Source organism: Neodiprion pinetum, chromosome 3 (genome assembly GCF_021155775.2).
Source record: "Neodiprion pinetum isolate iyNeoPine1 chromosome 3, iyNeoPine1.2, whole genome shotgun sequence".
Lineage (NCBI taxonomy): Eukaryota > Metazoa > Arthropoda > Insecta > Hymenoptera > Diprionidae > Neodiprion > Neodiprion pinetum.
Genome location: NC_060234.1, coordinates 38,317,925 through 38,332,322, shown reverse-complemented (window position 1 = coordinate 38,332,322; position 14,398 = coordinate 38,317,925). Strand labels below are relative to the sequence as shown.

The window sequence follows — 14,398 nt, the reverse complement described above, 5'->3', positions numbered from 1 at the left end:
GGAGAGGAGATTGAAAAGGAAGGGAAAAAAGACATGTAATAATAGTTCGCAATGATTTGTTTCTTCTCGATCGCGGTTATCCAGAGAGCTTACGATAGTAACTTACAATATTAACCGATGACGTAATCCTCGTTATTGTGTACATACAGCATCGGCTTGTGTCGCTATCACGGATCTGCCGATTCCGTTCCGCATAATTGAGAACAGAAATTTTCTTCACCTTTTTCAACTTTCTTCGCTTCTCGGTGTATCGAGGCTGTACGTATACATATATGCATAGGCATATGCGTCCGTTCGATTCTTTCTTTTCGGAATTTACGGCAACACGCGGAGCGTGGAAGGGACGATAAATTTGCCACTTTGCAGAGGTAAATCGGCGCGCGGCGAGCCATAGTCTTGTATATACGAAGTGTATTGAGCCGGCAAGTCGTCAGTCTTTATCCCGTCGCGATATAAATCGTGCAGTAGCCGCGGAGTTGAGACAATGGTGGTAACGAAAAAGCGCACATTTAAAGGAGGACTCTATAGACTTTCAATCGATTTCCATACGAATATATACGCCGCGAGTTTGTTCCGGATTTAAATTGCCTCCGCAGTTGTGGGTCCATCTTTTCTCGAGCCGCCCTGATTCCGTATCGCGTCGATCCGGGACGCCAGTGTGCCTTATATCTCTCTTATAATATACTTATACCCACACGCATTCTCCCTCGCCAAGGGGAGATCGATTCTTACGTAGGAAATTATCCGTTCTCGCATATATACACGGTGTTTTTTCTTTTATTAAGGAGGGAAAAACAACGAGTTCCTTTTTTTACGCATTCATTTCTCTCCCCTTATTTGTACCGTCCAAAATTTCTTTTTTTTTTTTTGTTTTTTTCCATTCGCGTACATATTTGAAGAAACCACAACGGAACGGGTCGATCGACGAGGGGAGCGGAATACAGAGGGGTTCACACAGCCCCGTTCTTTCGGGATGCGGAAGAAATTCCCGAAATCTCTTCGTACGATCATTATCTTCGTAATGGGAAGATCATTTGCGGTTAAGGATCGAAGATCGTGCACCATTCTCCGAACACAGCCGCTTAAGCTGGACGATCTGATCTCACTCGGTATAAGGTATATAAACGTTTTGGGTTGCCGGGCAATCTACTCGGGCGGAGTTAGTGAGTAGATTCCTTGTTTTCAATAGCGAATGAATAAGTCAGTCTCGTGCACGACAAATAAACGCGGCTTAACGCCTTCTCGGTAAATCATTAACCTCATTTTGCGTGAAAAAACGTAAACCGTACATGCTTTTGGGCGAAGAAAGCGCGCTGTTCAGGCTATAGGGATAGAAATTACTAAAAAAAGCCAAGTGAAACCGAGCAAAACGCATTCTAACATCTAGAATTAATTCCGTTCGACAGTTTGCGCATGTCTAATGTATCTTAATCCGGTAAGAATGGTGCAGAGTGAGCAGCTGTTGTTTTTTTTTTTTTTTTTTTTATTCTCCAAATTTGTCGACTTTCGTTTTCTCCCCAAGCAAACTAAAATTCTTATACAAATATCATCCTTTCGGTAGCAAACGTAGGTACGTTACACTCTCGATTTCACGGCTTCAAAGTTTAATCGAACTTTCAATTTTTTCCCGACGTTCGTACGTGCAAGTAATGACACTTCCGGATTTTGCGCCGAATATTGCACACTGCAATTACCGTTCGCTCCGAGATTTATCATCGCATGAAATCTGTGTCACATGCAGGCACACGAGGCGAACGTGCAAGAGGCGTGTGTTGCGTGCTACGTCGACCCTTGACCTCGCATCCGCAATCGTTCGTGTAGACATTAGTACATATACGGATACCGGTGGTATCAAAGCTGTTGGGACGATAAAAATATGATCCAGGCGATATGCGCGTTTAGATATAGACAGATATTGCGTGGAGAGGCAAATGCATCACGTAGCTTATTTATATATCTCTGCGGTGTAAACGGCGCGTAGGTATGAGAGTGGCATGGGTGCCTTACCTTGCCTGGCAATGTTGCATGCGGTACGTGTACGCCGAGGGGGAAAAACGCGCCCATGACTCTACCCCGGGTGTACAAGACTACGAGAGTCGTAGAACGAACGAACGACGGTGAGAGAGATGGAGGTAGAACGAGACGTGTACTTACAAGTGTGTACAACTGGCGTTTACTGCACCGCGGCCTGTCCGAGAGTTGCATGTCATTCGTGAACGATGCGATGATTGCCGATAGATAATATAAACTTGGCTATGAATATAAAAGTTGTAAACAACGGCTTAATTAATACGCCGATTCTAATATCGCGATGCGTTATGTACTCGCTGCTTCGCCTCTACCTACCTACCTACAAGCCGCATAATAAAGTACAGTCGTTAAAAAGCTTCTACCACCGCGGCCCCCCCCCCCCCCCTTCTCGAATCTAATCGAATTGAACATTACTTAGAACCCAGCTTGACGCGGCGCCGATCACGCTGGTTGCTCCCCGAGGTGAGTGTCTGATTGGAAAACACTGGAGGTTAAATTAATAACCGAAAACCGCGTGTGATCGCCGCTGAATGGATAAATCACGACTCATTCGCCCCACTCTCTTTCGCCTCTTTATTCCAAATTTTTTTCATTCTCTCTTTTCGCTTCTCCTGTTTTTCTCTGATAATACTGTGATAATTCTCCGAAGACTATTCTTTAATTGAGAAGTATTTGAGGTGGAAATAATTGATAACTCTAAACTCGGGTTATATTTTCTCTACTGATACCGACATTTAGCCCGATCGACGAGACCCTCGATCATTCCTTACCTTCCTTCCACCTTATGAGTTGTACGAGTTGAAAATTTACAGTCACGAGCCACCTCTCAGCTTCCTCTGTCGTAAAAAATGTAGGTATTATATAGTTACGTACTTCATAGACGACCGAGGTAATAATCGAAGACCGCAACAGCAAGGGATTCCCGAACAGTTCGTAATTGGCTTCTGGTTTCGAACGACAAATCAACCTTCTCATGTTCAACCTACGCAATGCTTTCGAAGGCAACTGAATTTCGGTTGTATTTAACAAAGCTACCAGAAAATTTGTTCACCTGTTAATTAAGAGAACGTTGAGTTAAACTCAATGAGAATGAAAAATATCTACAAGTTCTGTGAAATCTATTTATAATTGACTATGACTACATCCTTACAAAAGATAGTTCCGTACAAAACCAAAGTTCTCGATACCTCCGGCGTTTAATTTCTCGCGGCTTAATCGGTTTATTGTTAGTCTGGTATTCGGGGTAGGCAAAGAAAATCGGCAAGAAATAAAAATAAAACAGTAATTCGCGCAAGAGCACGTGGCACGTGTGCTCTCCGCCGCGTTTCGTACCAACGGATCATAGGTTGGAGAACCGCGTCCGTGCGGCATGTGGGCAAGGGAAAGGGGACGGGGTGTGGCGTTGATAGTTGACGGTTAATAGAGCCCAGCGGGCTTGTAAGAACGGCTCCGAAACGGTCGAGATTTGTAATTACAAACCGGGCTGAGAAGGAACCACCAACATCGGCCTATGAAGTCATCCGGCACGCCGCGGCTCTTACTGGACTACATACCGTGGCACCGAGGGGGTCACTGACCTCGCTACCTCCCAAGTGATTAAGGATTGCAAATTTTCTTCAACCGCCTTCCGGAACGGGGCAACGTTTTGCCCTGGGGCCGATAAATGACCCATACGGTGCGAACGGTTCGATAGTTGCTCGTTATCGGGTAATCTCTGGTGTATTTCACCGATAAAACTGATATCGTACGATTGTCTTGAATCCTGGTGGAAAAACTGAGAGTTTGCCGATCTTGCGAACGGATTTAAATTCATAGGCTCAGTGCAGGAACGTACCGTGGGGACTGAACGGATTTTTGTTAAATTGTTTCAGGAGAGGCTATACACCTTGCCAGAGACTTCGGCTACGTCTGCGAGGCTGAATTTCCCGCAAGACAAATTGCCGAGTATCTTAGCCGGCAGCACTGCGAACCCCAGGACTCGTACAGGCGGAAAGAACGGCTCCATGCCGCGAAGTAAGTACACGAACAAAGGCCCGTGAAATACAGCGGTGTCGATAATTTCGAAAATATACCGTTTGTTTTTGACATCGATTATAAATGATACGAGTAGAAATTGGCGATTTTGACTTCTGAACGTCCGTCGCCTCTCTAGGTGATAGAGATACAAAGGAATATAAAAACTAGCGCAATCGGCTTAGGAAATAAAAAGTAATGTCACATATGGTTGTAAATTTTCTGTGCATCAACGAAGCGGTGAAATCCCGATTATTCTGACAATGAGCCAATTTTTATATCACAAAACGCAACTTTCGCAATTCAAACATTATCTGAAGACCGCACTTGTAAGTGACGGAAAACATACAATTTCCAAGTCAATTGTAGTTGCCTCTGAAAAGTAGTTTTTTTTTTTTTATTACATTTTTGTGATCAGAATCAACTTGAAGCAGCTAAACGAAGTCTTAACAGCTTGCATGAGATTCTCTATACCTCGTTATCGGCGCATGATTTACCGAAAATAACCAGCTGTAAAACGTGGCGGCTTCATATTGATTAGCCGCAGAGCCGTAGGTTGAATAAAATAATTGCTATATTTCCAAAAGTGTGAATGAAAAATAGTGGGGTACCGTACTGACGGTTGTTTGAAATTAGTTTGCATCTTTCCCTGTATCAATTTGTTATCCACGCGTATGCATTAATTTACAAAAAAGAAATAAAGAAAAAAAAAATAAACGCGGAACCCCTCGAATAACGCATGGAGCCTGTGATCACGCAATCTTTCCCCGGTCTCGGCATGTATCTCTTCCTAAAATTAACATTAACATAACGCGTAAGTCAGAGAAACGTGTACCGGTAACATGCAGCGTACTCGTGTAACAAATGTTTCGCCAGATGTCGGCTAACCGAGGCGTTCGCCTTTTTTCTCTCCTTTTCTTTACAGACAAATCACCAAAGAGCTGATGGACCTTCTAAACCAGGACAGGTCGCCTTTGTGCAATACACGGCCATCGCACATCCTAGACCCGAGTATACAGCGACACTTGACGCACTTTTCGCTGATAACGCACGGCTTTGGAAGTCCAGCGATGGTCGCAGCTCTCACCGCGGTACAGGTAAGGAAAAAAAAAAATGGCATTCATCAACGATGTTCAGAATTAGAGTAGTTAGATTTAGCGTTATATATATAGAATTTGGGCTACTTTGTAGAAGAGCCACCGTTTCACGTTGCAATTTTTTATACTCCTGCAGAATTTTCTCGGGGAGTCGCTTCAGCATATGGAAAAAATGTACCCGGCAAACGGAAGCGGCGTGACGAGCAGCCAGCAGCCGAATCACGAAGGTAATAAGAACAACAAGGACGGATCCCTGATGAACGACATGAAAAAGTGACGCCCGGAAGACCCGCCAACCTCGAACGTGGTTACATCGATCAGACACTCCTGGCCCTACAACTAAATAGCGAAAACTATCAGAGAGAAAAGTAATTCACAATACAAACACACACACAGAGAGACTTGTTGATTCTCTACGGTAGAAAATATTATAATACAACAAAAGAAACGCTGATACTGAATATCACCGTTTTTTTTTTTTTTGTTGTTGTCGGTAACAGCAATCGTATAATAAATGTAAACAACGTAATGTAACGGGGTACAAGGAGTGGGTAACTCGATCAATGGTCAAAAAGGGGGTTGGCAGGTCTGACAAAAGAACAAACAAGTAATGAAAAGAAAAACTACGTAACTAAAACACAGTTTTTTCTCTCCTTTTTTCACTTTCTCTCCTGCAGACATCTCGTAAGTACCGAATGGATCCATTGAATGCTTTATAGAATGCTCTGCAACATGTCCAGCAGGAAAGCATTCACAAACTCGAGCTATATCTGTATCGCTAGTTGTTCATACGACTATAGGAAAGGTAGAAGAAAAATGTTCCATCTTTCGTTTTCAATCTAGAAATTCAAAGAATGTAGTCGTCGAGTATCGAGCAATCTTTACAACGGAGGACGAAAAGAATATCGGATCATTTTCTGGGTTTTTCGAGTTCGAATCGAGCTCGCGAAATCGGAAGTGAAAGAAAATTTGTAATGAGGAAGTACGTAATACGAAAAGAGCCATCCGAGGCTACGGCTATGTAACAGAAGTTACGAACGGTTGTCTATGACGTAATCCATTTGATGAAAAGTCACATTGAAATGGACGACCTTGGTGGCGGGATATTAACGAGCAGAAAAAAATGTTTAAAAAGCGATAAGCTGTTTCTCGTTGAAACCTTTCTCAGTCGTGAATTTAGATGCTAGCTGCAGTTTATATTTTGATTACGAAAATACCAATTTTAATTTACTATTATTATTATTCTCTAGGAGAATTGTGCCAACGTGAAAGATAAAAAAAAAAAAAAAAACTAGTTGCCATTTAAAACGTGCCAATTGTCTGTATAAAGGTATAGTTCGCAAAATCAATGTAATTCAAAAAAAAAATGAAACTGACATGCTCAATCTTGCGAACTTGCTGTAGAAAGCATTTAAAACAAACATAAACGAAAAGTCTAAAGACAAGGCGTGAGAGACGATCGCGTATAAAAACTCTGTCTTCGTTTGAAGTGTATGAACGTGTATACAATAAATACACTACGAATATTGTATTTGTAACACTGATATTAAGAATACACGCGAGAGTTGAAAACGAGAAATATATAATGAAATCGTATCAAGTACAACGTGATCAGGAGATCCTAAGACATATCTAACTTTGTAACTAAATATTAGAAATTAAATATTAAGTTAGTGAAAAAAAAAAAAATTATAATTAAAAAACTTGAGAGCATTTGATGTTCCCAAAATGTGTACAGAGCATTTGAATCTTTCTTGTGATATAATCATATATATACATTATAATAAGATAATTTTATATATATACATACATATATATGCACATATGTATGTATATATACATATATATACATATATATGCACATATATATGTATATATACATATACATATACATACATACATATATATATATATATATATATATAATAATAAAAAATAAAATAAATAAATAAATGATATACCTACATTCCATGTTTTTATTAGGAATGATATTAGAGAGAAGTGTACAACTTGAGATTACTTTATTAAAATATCAAGAAGCCATGTTTAAGCCCGGCATATTTACGTACGCAGTCGTTTGTGCTCACCGACACAGAATTATTATTATAAACATGTTGAACAAAATACTTCGAAAACAAATGTGTGCGATAAGGTAGACTTGTATAATATTATTAGATTGAAATGAAAAAAGATATTAAAGTATGTAACAAATGAAAAGCGAGAATGCAGTTGAATAAAATTAGAGAAGCTATTTTGTCATTTGAATTCTGATCGTTTGAGGTAACTTTATAACATTCTCGGCTTGAAATTTTTTGGATAATTATTGATCCGTCTTTCATTCTAATTTTTTTCCGTCGGAATCGTCGCAATCAGTATTTAGACTTTAAATAACGGTAAAAGTTTATAAAACTCGATTAGCCTGATTATTGTAATAAATACATACCTAATATATAAGCATCGGGCAAGCATGGTGCGTATAGTTGGATAAATATAGGTGAAACAAACTCTGACATTTATTTTCACTCGCAATTATAATTAATTATATTAATATAATTAGAAAACTCCTTAGCTTTAAGGTCCGTAAATTAAAGACGAATAATTATTTATAACCGCCTATTATATATATACATATATATATATATATATATATATATATATATATATATGTATATATAAATATAAATATAAATATAAACATAGACCATGTGTAGAAGAGCGAATTTTCTACCAGAATTTCTGTGCCAACCTTGTAAAGAATGTTGTCGATGATTTATTATTTTTGTTATTTTTTTCCCGCAATCAAGCATCGTTCTTAATCTTTTTGTAAGATACTCGGATATTATCTATTATTAAATGAATATTTGAATTTAGTAGTATATTATATTCTGATATTAATACGGTTCATTTTTGTATATTGGTGTGTGATAAATAAATAAGAATATTGTTTCTAAGTAATATAACATTATTGCTGATGATTAACAAATTTCACTTGAGGGGCCCTTACATTTCTACAATTAACTTTTCACAAAATCATGACTACACCATTAATTTACGTCAATATCTTCCATTTTTATTTCATGTTTTTTTTTACCGCGCAGCTCTGACAACTTCATTTTCAAACTCCTATTCTTCGTTGCATGAAATTACGAAAGTCGAAAGTAAACAGTTTCACTCTTGTGCACTATGACTTGGCAAAATACAGAACAGAAAACATGGGTAAGAAAAATTATCGATCTTGTCATGTGTCATGTTGTTGAATTTTTTTACTGATCAGCCATCCTACACATCATTACATGCTTCCAATAAAAAGAAATAGACGTTTAGTGCAAATCGATTTAGATATTGTTGTGTACCAAATCCACACGATCACTTATACTTTGTAATATTAATATTATTATTATTAATGCTCATTTTGTATTATTATTATTATTATTATTTCATTTCCATGTAAATAGATCCAAATTACTTTCAGTTATCATATTATATAATGTATAATTTATCACCTAAACGACGTAAATTGAAAGCAATGTAATTTCAGTATTTGCCGATATTGTTTTATAATAAATGAAAAATTTACTGTTCACTTCAATGACTAGTTTGATCCTAACTTTGCTTGACTGTTATGGAAACGTTGATTTACCTCTGGTTTCCGGTATTCCATATTTATCACTATCATTCACGGTTCTAGAACTTGTGATATTATGCCGATTTTTTTTTGGATTCTATTTGAGGTCGTTGGCCGAAAAATATAAAGACAGTTGCCCTAATGGGCTTTGGTGTGACAACCGAAAATCGTCGTGCTCTTGCGCTCCCTGAGGTGTTCCAACGATAGAATTGAAAACATATTGGAAATTTTTTGGTCTCAGATTCGATTTGAATGACCCTTATCTGACTAATTAGACCCCTAGGAACTCAGAAAACGCAGCGAAAAGAGCGTGGGATCAAGAGGAGAGAAATTATGAAGCAAAAAGCACCTGCTGAAAAATGTCGAAAACTCAGGTCTCGTTTTTTGGCTGTAACTTTTGATGCGGTGATCGCAGCGTACTGTGACTGCACCCAATCGATTTCTCTCGCAAGATTACGTCGGAATTCTGCATGAAAGAATTTATTCCGGCACTTTTCAAAATCGCGAAAATTTTCGCCAAAAATGCAGAGGGGTTAGCCTTACTTTTCTTCGATTTTGGAGCCGAAATTTTTCGGTTTCAGATTCGATTTGAATGACCCTTATCTGACTAATTAGACCCCTAGGAACTCAAAAAACGCAGCGAAAAGAGCGTGGGATCAAGAGGAGAGAAATTATGAAGCAAGAAGCACCTGCTGAAAAATGTCGAAAACTCAGGTCTCGTTTTTTGGCTGTAACTTTTGATGCGTTGATCGCAGCGTACTGTGACTGCACCCAATCGATTTCTCTCGCAAGATTACGTCGGAATTCTGCATGAAAGAATTTATTCCGGCACTTTTCAAAATCGCGAAAATTTTCGCCAAAAATGCAGAGGGGTTAGCCTTACTTTTCTTCGATTTTGGAGCCGAAATTTTTCGATCTCAGATTCGATTTGAATGACCCTTATCTGACTAATTAGACCCCTAGGAACTCAGAAAACGCAGCGAAAAGAGCGTGGGATCAAGAGGAGAGAAATTATGAAGCAAAAAGCACCTGCTGAAAAATGTCGAAAACTCAGGTCTCGTTTTTTGGCTGTAACTTTTGATGCGTTGATCGCAGCGTACTGTGACTGCACCCAATCGATTTCTCTCGCAAGATTACGTCGGAATTCTGCATGAAAGAATTTATTCCGGCACTTTTCAAAATCGCGAAAATTTTCGCCAAAAATGCAGAGGGGTTAGCCTTACTTTTCTTCGATTTTGGAGCCGAAATTTTTCGATCTCAGATTCGATTTGAATGACCCTTATCTGACTAATTAGACCCCTAGGAACTCAGAAAACGCAGCGAAAAGAGCGTGGGATCAAGAGGAGAGAAATTATGAAGCAAAAAGCACCTGCTGAAAAATGTCGAAAACTCAGGTCTCGTTTTTTGGCTGTAACTTTTGATGCGTTGATCGCAGCGTACTGTGACTGCACCCAATCGATTTCTCTCGCAAGATTACGTCGGAATTCTGCATGAAAGAATTTATTCCGGCACTTTTCAAAATCGCGAAAATTTTCGCCAAAAATGCAGAGGGGTTAGCCTTACTTTTCTTCGATTTTGGAGCCGAAATTTTTCGGTTTCAGATTCGATTTGAATGACCCTTATCTGACTAATTAGACCCCTAGGAACTCAAAAAACGCAGCGAAAAGAGCGTGGGATCAAGAGGAGAGAAATTATGAAGCAAAAAGCACCTGCTGAAAAATGTCGAAAACTCAGGTCTTGTTTTTTGGCTGTCACTTTTGATGCGTTGATCGCAGCGTACTGTGACTGCACCCAATCGATTTCTCTCGCAAGATTACGTCGGAATTCTGCATGAAAGAATTTATTCCGGCACTTTTCAAAATCGCGAAAATTTTCGCCAAAAATGCAGAGGGGTTAGCCTTACTTTTCTTCGATTTTGGAGCCGAAATTTTTCGATCTCAGATTCGATTTGAATGACCCTTATCTGACTAATTAGACCCCTAGGAACTCAGAAAACGCAGCGAAAAGAGCGTGGAATCAAGAGGAGAGAAATTATGAAGCAAAAAGCACCTGCTGAAAAATGTCGAAAACTCAGGTCTCGTTTTTTGGCTGTAACTTTTGATGCGTTGATCGCAGCGTACTGTGACTGCACCCAATCGATTTCTCTCGCAAGATTACGTCGGAATTCTGCATGAAAGAATTTATTCCGGCACTTTTCAAAATCGCGAAAATTTTCGCCAAAAATGCAGAGGGGTTAGCCTTACTTTTCTTCGATTTTGGAGCCGAAATTTTTCGATCTCAGATTCGATTTGAATGACCCTTATCTGACTAATTAGACCCCTAGGAACTCAGAAAACGCAGCGAAAAGAGCGTGGGGTCAAGAGGAGAGAAATTATGAAGCAAAAAGCACCTGCTGAAAAATGTCGAAAACTCAGGTCTCGTTTTTTGGCTGTAACTTTTGATGCGTTGATCGCAGCGTACTGTGACTGCACCCAATCGATTTCAGTCGCAAAATTACGTCGGAATTCTGCATGAAAGAATTTATTCCGGCACTTTTCAAAATCGCGAGAATTTTCGCCAAAAATGCAAAGGGGTTAGCCTTACTTTTCGTCGATTTTGGAGCCGAAATTTTTCGGTTTTAGATTCGATTTGAATGACCCTTATCTGACTAATTAGACCCCTAGGAACTCAAAAAACGCAGCGAAAAGAGCGTGGGATCAAGAGGAGAGAAATTATGAAGCAAAAAGCACCTGCTGAAAAATGTCGAAAACTCAGGTCTTGTTTTTTGGCTGTCACTTTTGATGCGTTGATCGCAGCGTACTGTGACTGCACCCAATCGATTTCTCTCGCAAGATTACGTCGGAATTCTGCATGAAAGAATTTATTCCGGCACTTTTCAAAATCGCGAAAATTTTCGCCAAAAATGCAGAGGGGTTAGCCTTACTTTTCTTCGATTTTGGAGCCGAAATTTTTCGATCTCAGATTCGATTTGAATGACCCTTATCTGACTAATTAGACCCCTAGGAACTCAGAAAACGCAGCGAAAAGAGCGTGGAATCAAGAGGAGAGAAATTATGAAGCAAAAAGCACCTGCTGAAAAATGTCGAAAACTCAGGTCTCGTTTTTTGGCTGTAACTTTTGATGCGTTGATCGCAGCGTACTGTGACTGCACCCAATCGATTTCTCTCGCAAGATTACGTCGGAATTCTGCATGAAAGAATTTATTCCGGCACTTTTCAAAATCGCGAAAATTTTCGCCAAAAATGCAGAGGGGTTAGCCTTACTTTTCTTCGATTTTGGAGCCGAAATTTTTCGATCTCAGATTCGATTTGAATGACCCTTATCTGACTAATTAGACCCCTAGGAACTCAGAAAACGCAGCGAAAAGAGCGTGGGGTCAAGAGGAGAGAAATTATGAAGCAAAAAGCACCTGCTGAAAAATGTCGAAAACTCAGGTCTCGTTTTTTGGCTGTAACTTTTGATGCGTTGATCGCAGCGTACTGTGACTGCACCCAATCGATTTCAGTCGCAAAATTACGTCGGAATTCTGCATGAAAGAATTTATTCCGGCACTTTTCAAAATCGCGAGAATTTTCGCCAAAAATGCAAAGGGGTTAGCCTTACTTTTCGTCGATTTTGGAGCCGAAATTTTTCGGTTTTAGATTCGATTTGAATGACCCTTATCTGACTAATTAGACCCCTAGGAACTCAAAAAACGCAGCGAAAAGAGCGTGGGATCAAGAGGAGAGAAATTATGAAGCAAGAAGCACCTGCTGAAAAATGTCGAAAACTCAGGTCTCGTTTTTTGGCTGTAACTTTTGATGCGTTGATCGCAGCGTACTGTGACTGCACCCAATCGATTTCAGTCGCAAAATTACGTCGGAATTCTGCATGAAAGAATTTATTCCGGCACTTTTCAAAATCGCGAAAATTTTCGCCAAAAATGCAGAGGGGTTAGCCTTACTTTTCTTCGATTTTGGAGCCGAAATTTTTCGATCTCAGATTCGATTTGAATGACCCTTATCTGACTAATTAGACCCCTAGGAACTCAGAAAACGCAGCGAAAAGAGCGTGGGATCAAGAGGAGAGAAATTATGAAGCAAAAAGCACCTGCTGCAAAATGTCGAAAACTCAGGTCTCGTTTTTTGGCTGTAACTTTTGATGCGTTGATCGCAGCGTACTGTGACTGCACCCAATCGATTTCTCTCGCAAGATTACGTCGGAATTCTGCATGAAAGAATTTATTCCGGCACTTTTCAAAATCGCGAAAATTTTCGCCAAAAATGCAGAGGGGTTAGCCTTACTTTTCTTCGATTTTGGAGCCGAAATTTTTCGATCTCAGATTCGATTTGAATGACCCTTATCTGACTAATTAGACCCCTAGGAACTCAGAAAACGCAGCGAAAAGAGCGTGGGATCAAGAGGAGAGAAATTATGAAGCAAAAAGCACCTGCTGAAAAATGTCGAAAACTCAGGTCTCGTTTTTTGGCTGTAACTTTTGATGCGTTGATCGCAGCGTACTGTGACTGCACCCAATCGATTTCAGTCGCAAAATTACGTCGGAATTCTGCATGAAAGAATTTATTCCGGCACTTTTCAAAATCGCGAAAATTTTCGCCAAAAATGCAGAGGGGTTAGCCTTACTTTTCTTCGATTTTGGAGCCGAAATTTTTCGATCTCAGATTCGATTTGAATGACCCTTATCTGACTAATTAGACCCCTAGGAACTCAGAAAACGCAGCGAAAAGAGCGTGGGATCAAGAGGAGAGAAATTATGAAGCAAAAAGCACCTGCTGAAAAATGTCGAAAACTCAGGTCTCGTTTTTTGGCTGTAACTTTTGATGCGTTGATCGCAGCGTACTGTGACTGCACCCAATCGATTTCTCTCGCAAGATTACGTCGGAATTCTGCATGAAAGAATTTATTCCGGCACTTTTCAAAATCGCGAAAATTTTCGCCAAAAATGCAGAGGGGTTAGCCTTACTTTTCTTCGATTTTGGAGCCGAAATTTTTCGGTTTCAGATTCGATTTGAATGACCCTTATCTGACTAATTAGACCCCTAGGAACTCAAAAAACGCAGCGAAAAGAGCGTGGGATCAAGAGGAGAGAAATTATGAAGCAAAAAGCACCTGCTGAAAAATGTCGAAAACTCAGGTCTTGTTTTTTGGCTGTCACTTTTGATGCGTTGATCGCAGCGTACTGTGACTGCACCCAATCGATTTCTCTCGCAAGATTACGTCGGAATTCTGCATGAAAGAATTTATTCCGGCACTTTTCAAAATCGCGAAAATTTTCGCCAAAAATGCAGAGGGGTTAGCCTTACTTTTCTTCGATTTTGGAGCCGAAATTTTTCGATCTCAGATTCGATTTGAATGACCCTTATCTGACTAATTAGACCCCTAGGAACTCAGAAAACGCAGCGAAAAGAGCGTGGAATCAAGAGGAGAGAAATTATGAAGCAAAAAGCACCTGCTGAAAAATGTCGAAAACTCAGGTCTCGTTTTTTGGCTGTAACTTTTGATGCGTTGATCGCAGCGTACTGTGACTGCACCCAATCGATTTCTCTCGCAAGATTACGTCGGAATTCTGCATGAAAGAATTTATTCCGGCACTTTTCAAAATCGCGAAAATTTTCGCCAAAAATGCAGAGGG

At 39.8% G+C, this 14,398-nt stretch overlaps 1 protein-coding gene across 9 annotated transcripts in view; it reads left to right on the top strand.

The window, feature by feature from the left end:
* The window catches only part of TfAP-2 (transcription factor AP-2), a 205,845-nt gene extending 199,359 nt beyond the window's left edge, over window positions 1-6,486 (top strand). For all 9 annotated transcript variants that reach the window (XM_069134837.1, XM_046619046.2, XM_069134839.1 and 6 more), the window contains 3 exons: window positions 3,903-4,044; window positions 4,970-5,141; window positions 5,278-6,486. In XM_069134837.1, coding sequence (XP_068990938.1) covers window positions 3,903-4,044; window positions 4,970-5,141; window positions 5,278-5,418 — 455 coding nt within the window. In that variant the 3' untranslated portion in view covers window positions 5,419-6,486. The remainder of the gene's footprint in view (window positions 1-3,902; window positions 4,045-4,969; window positions 5,142-5,277) is intronic.
* Window positions 6,487-14,398: the final 7,912 nt, after the last annotated feature.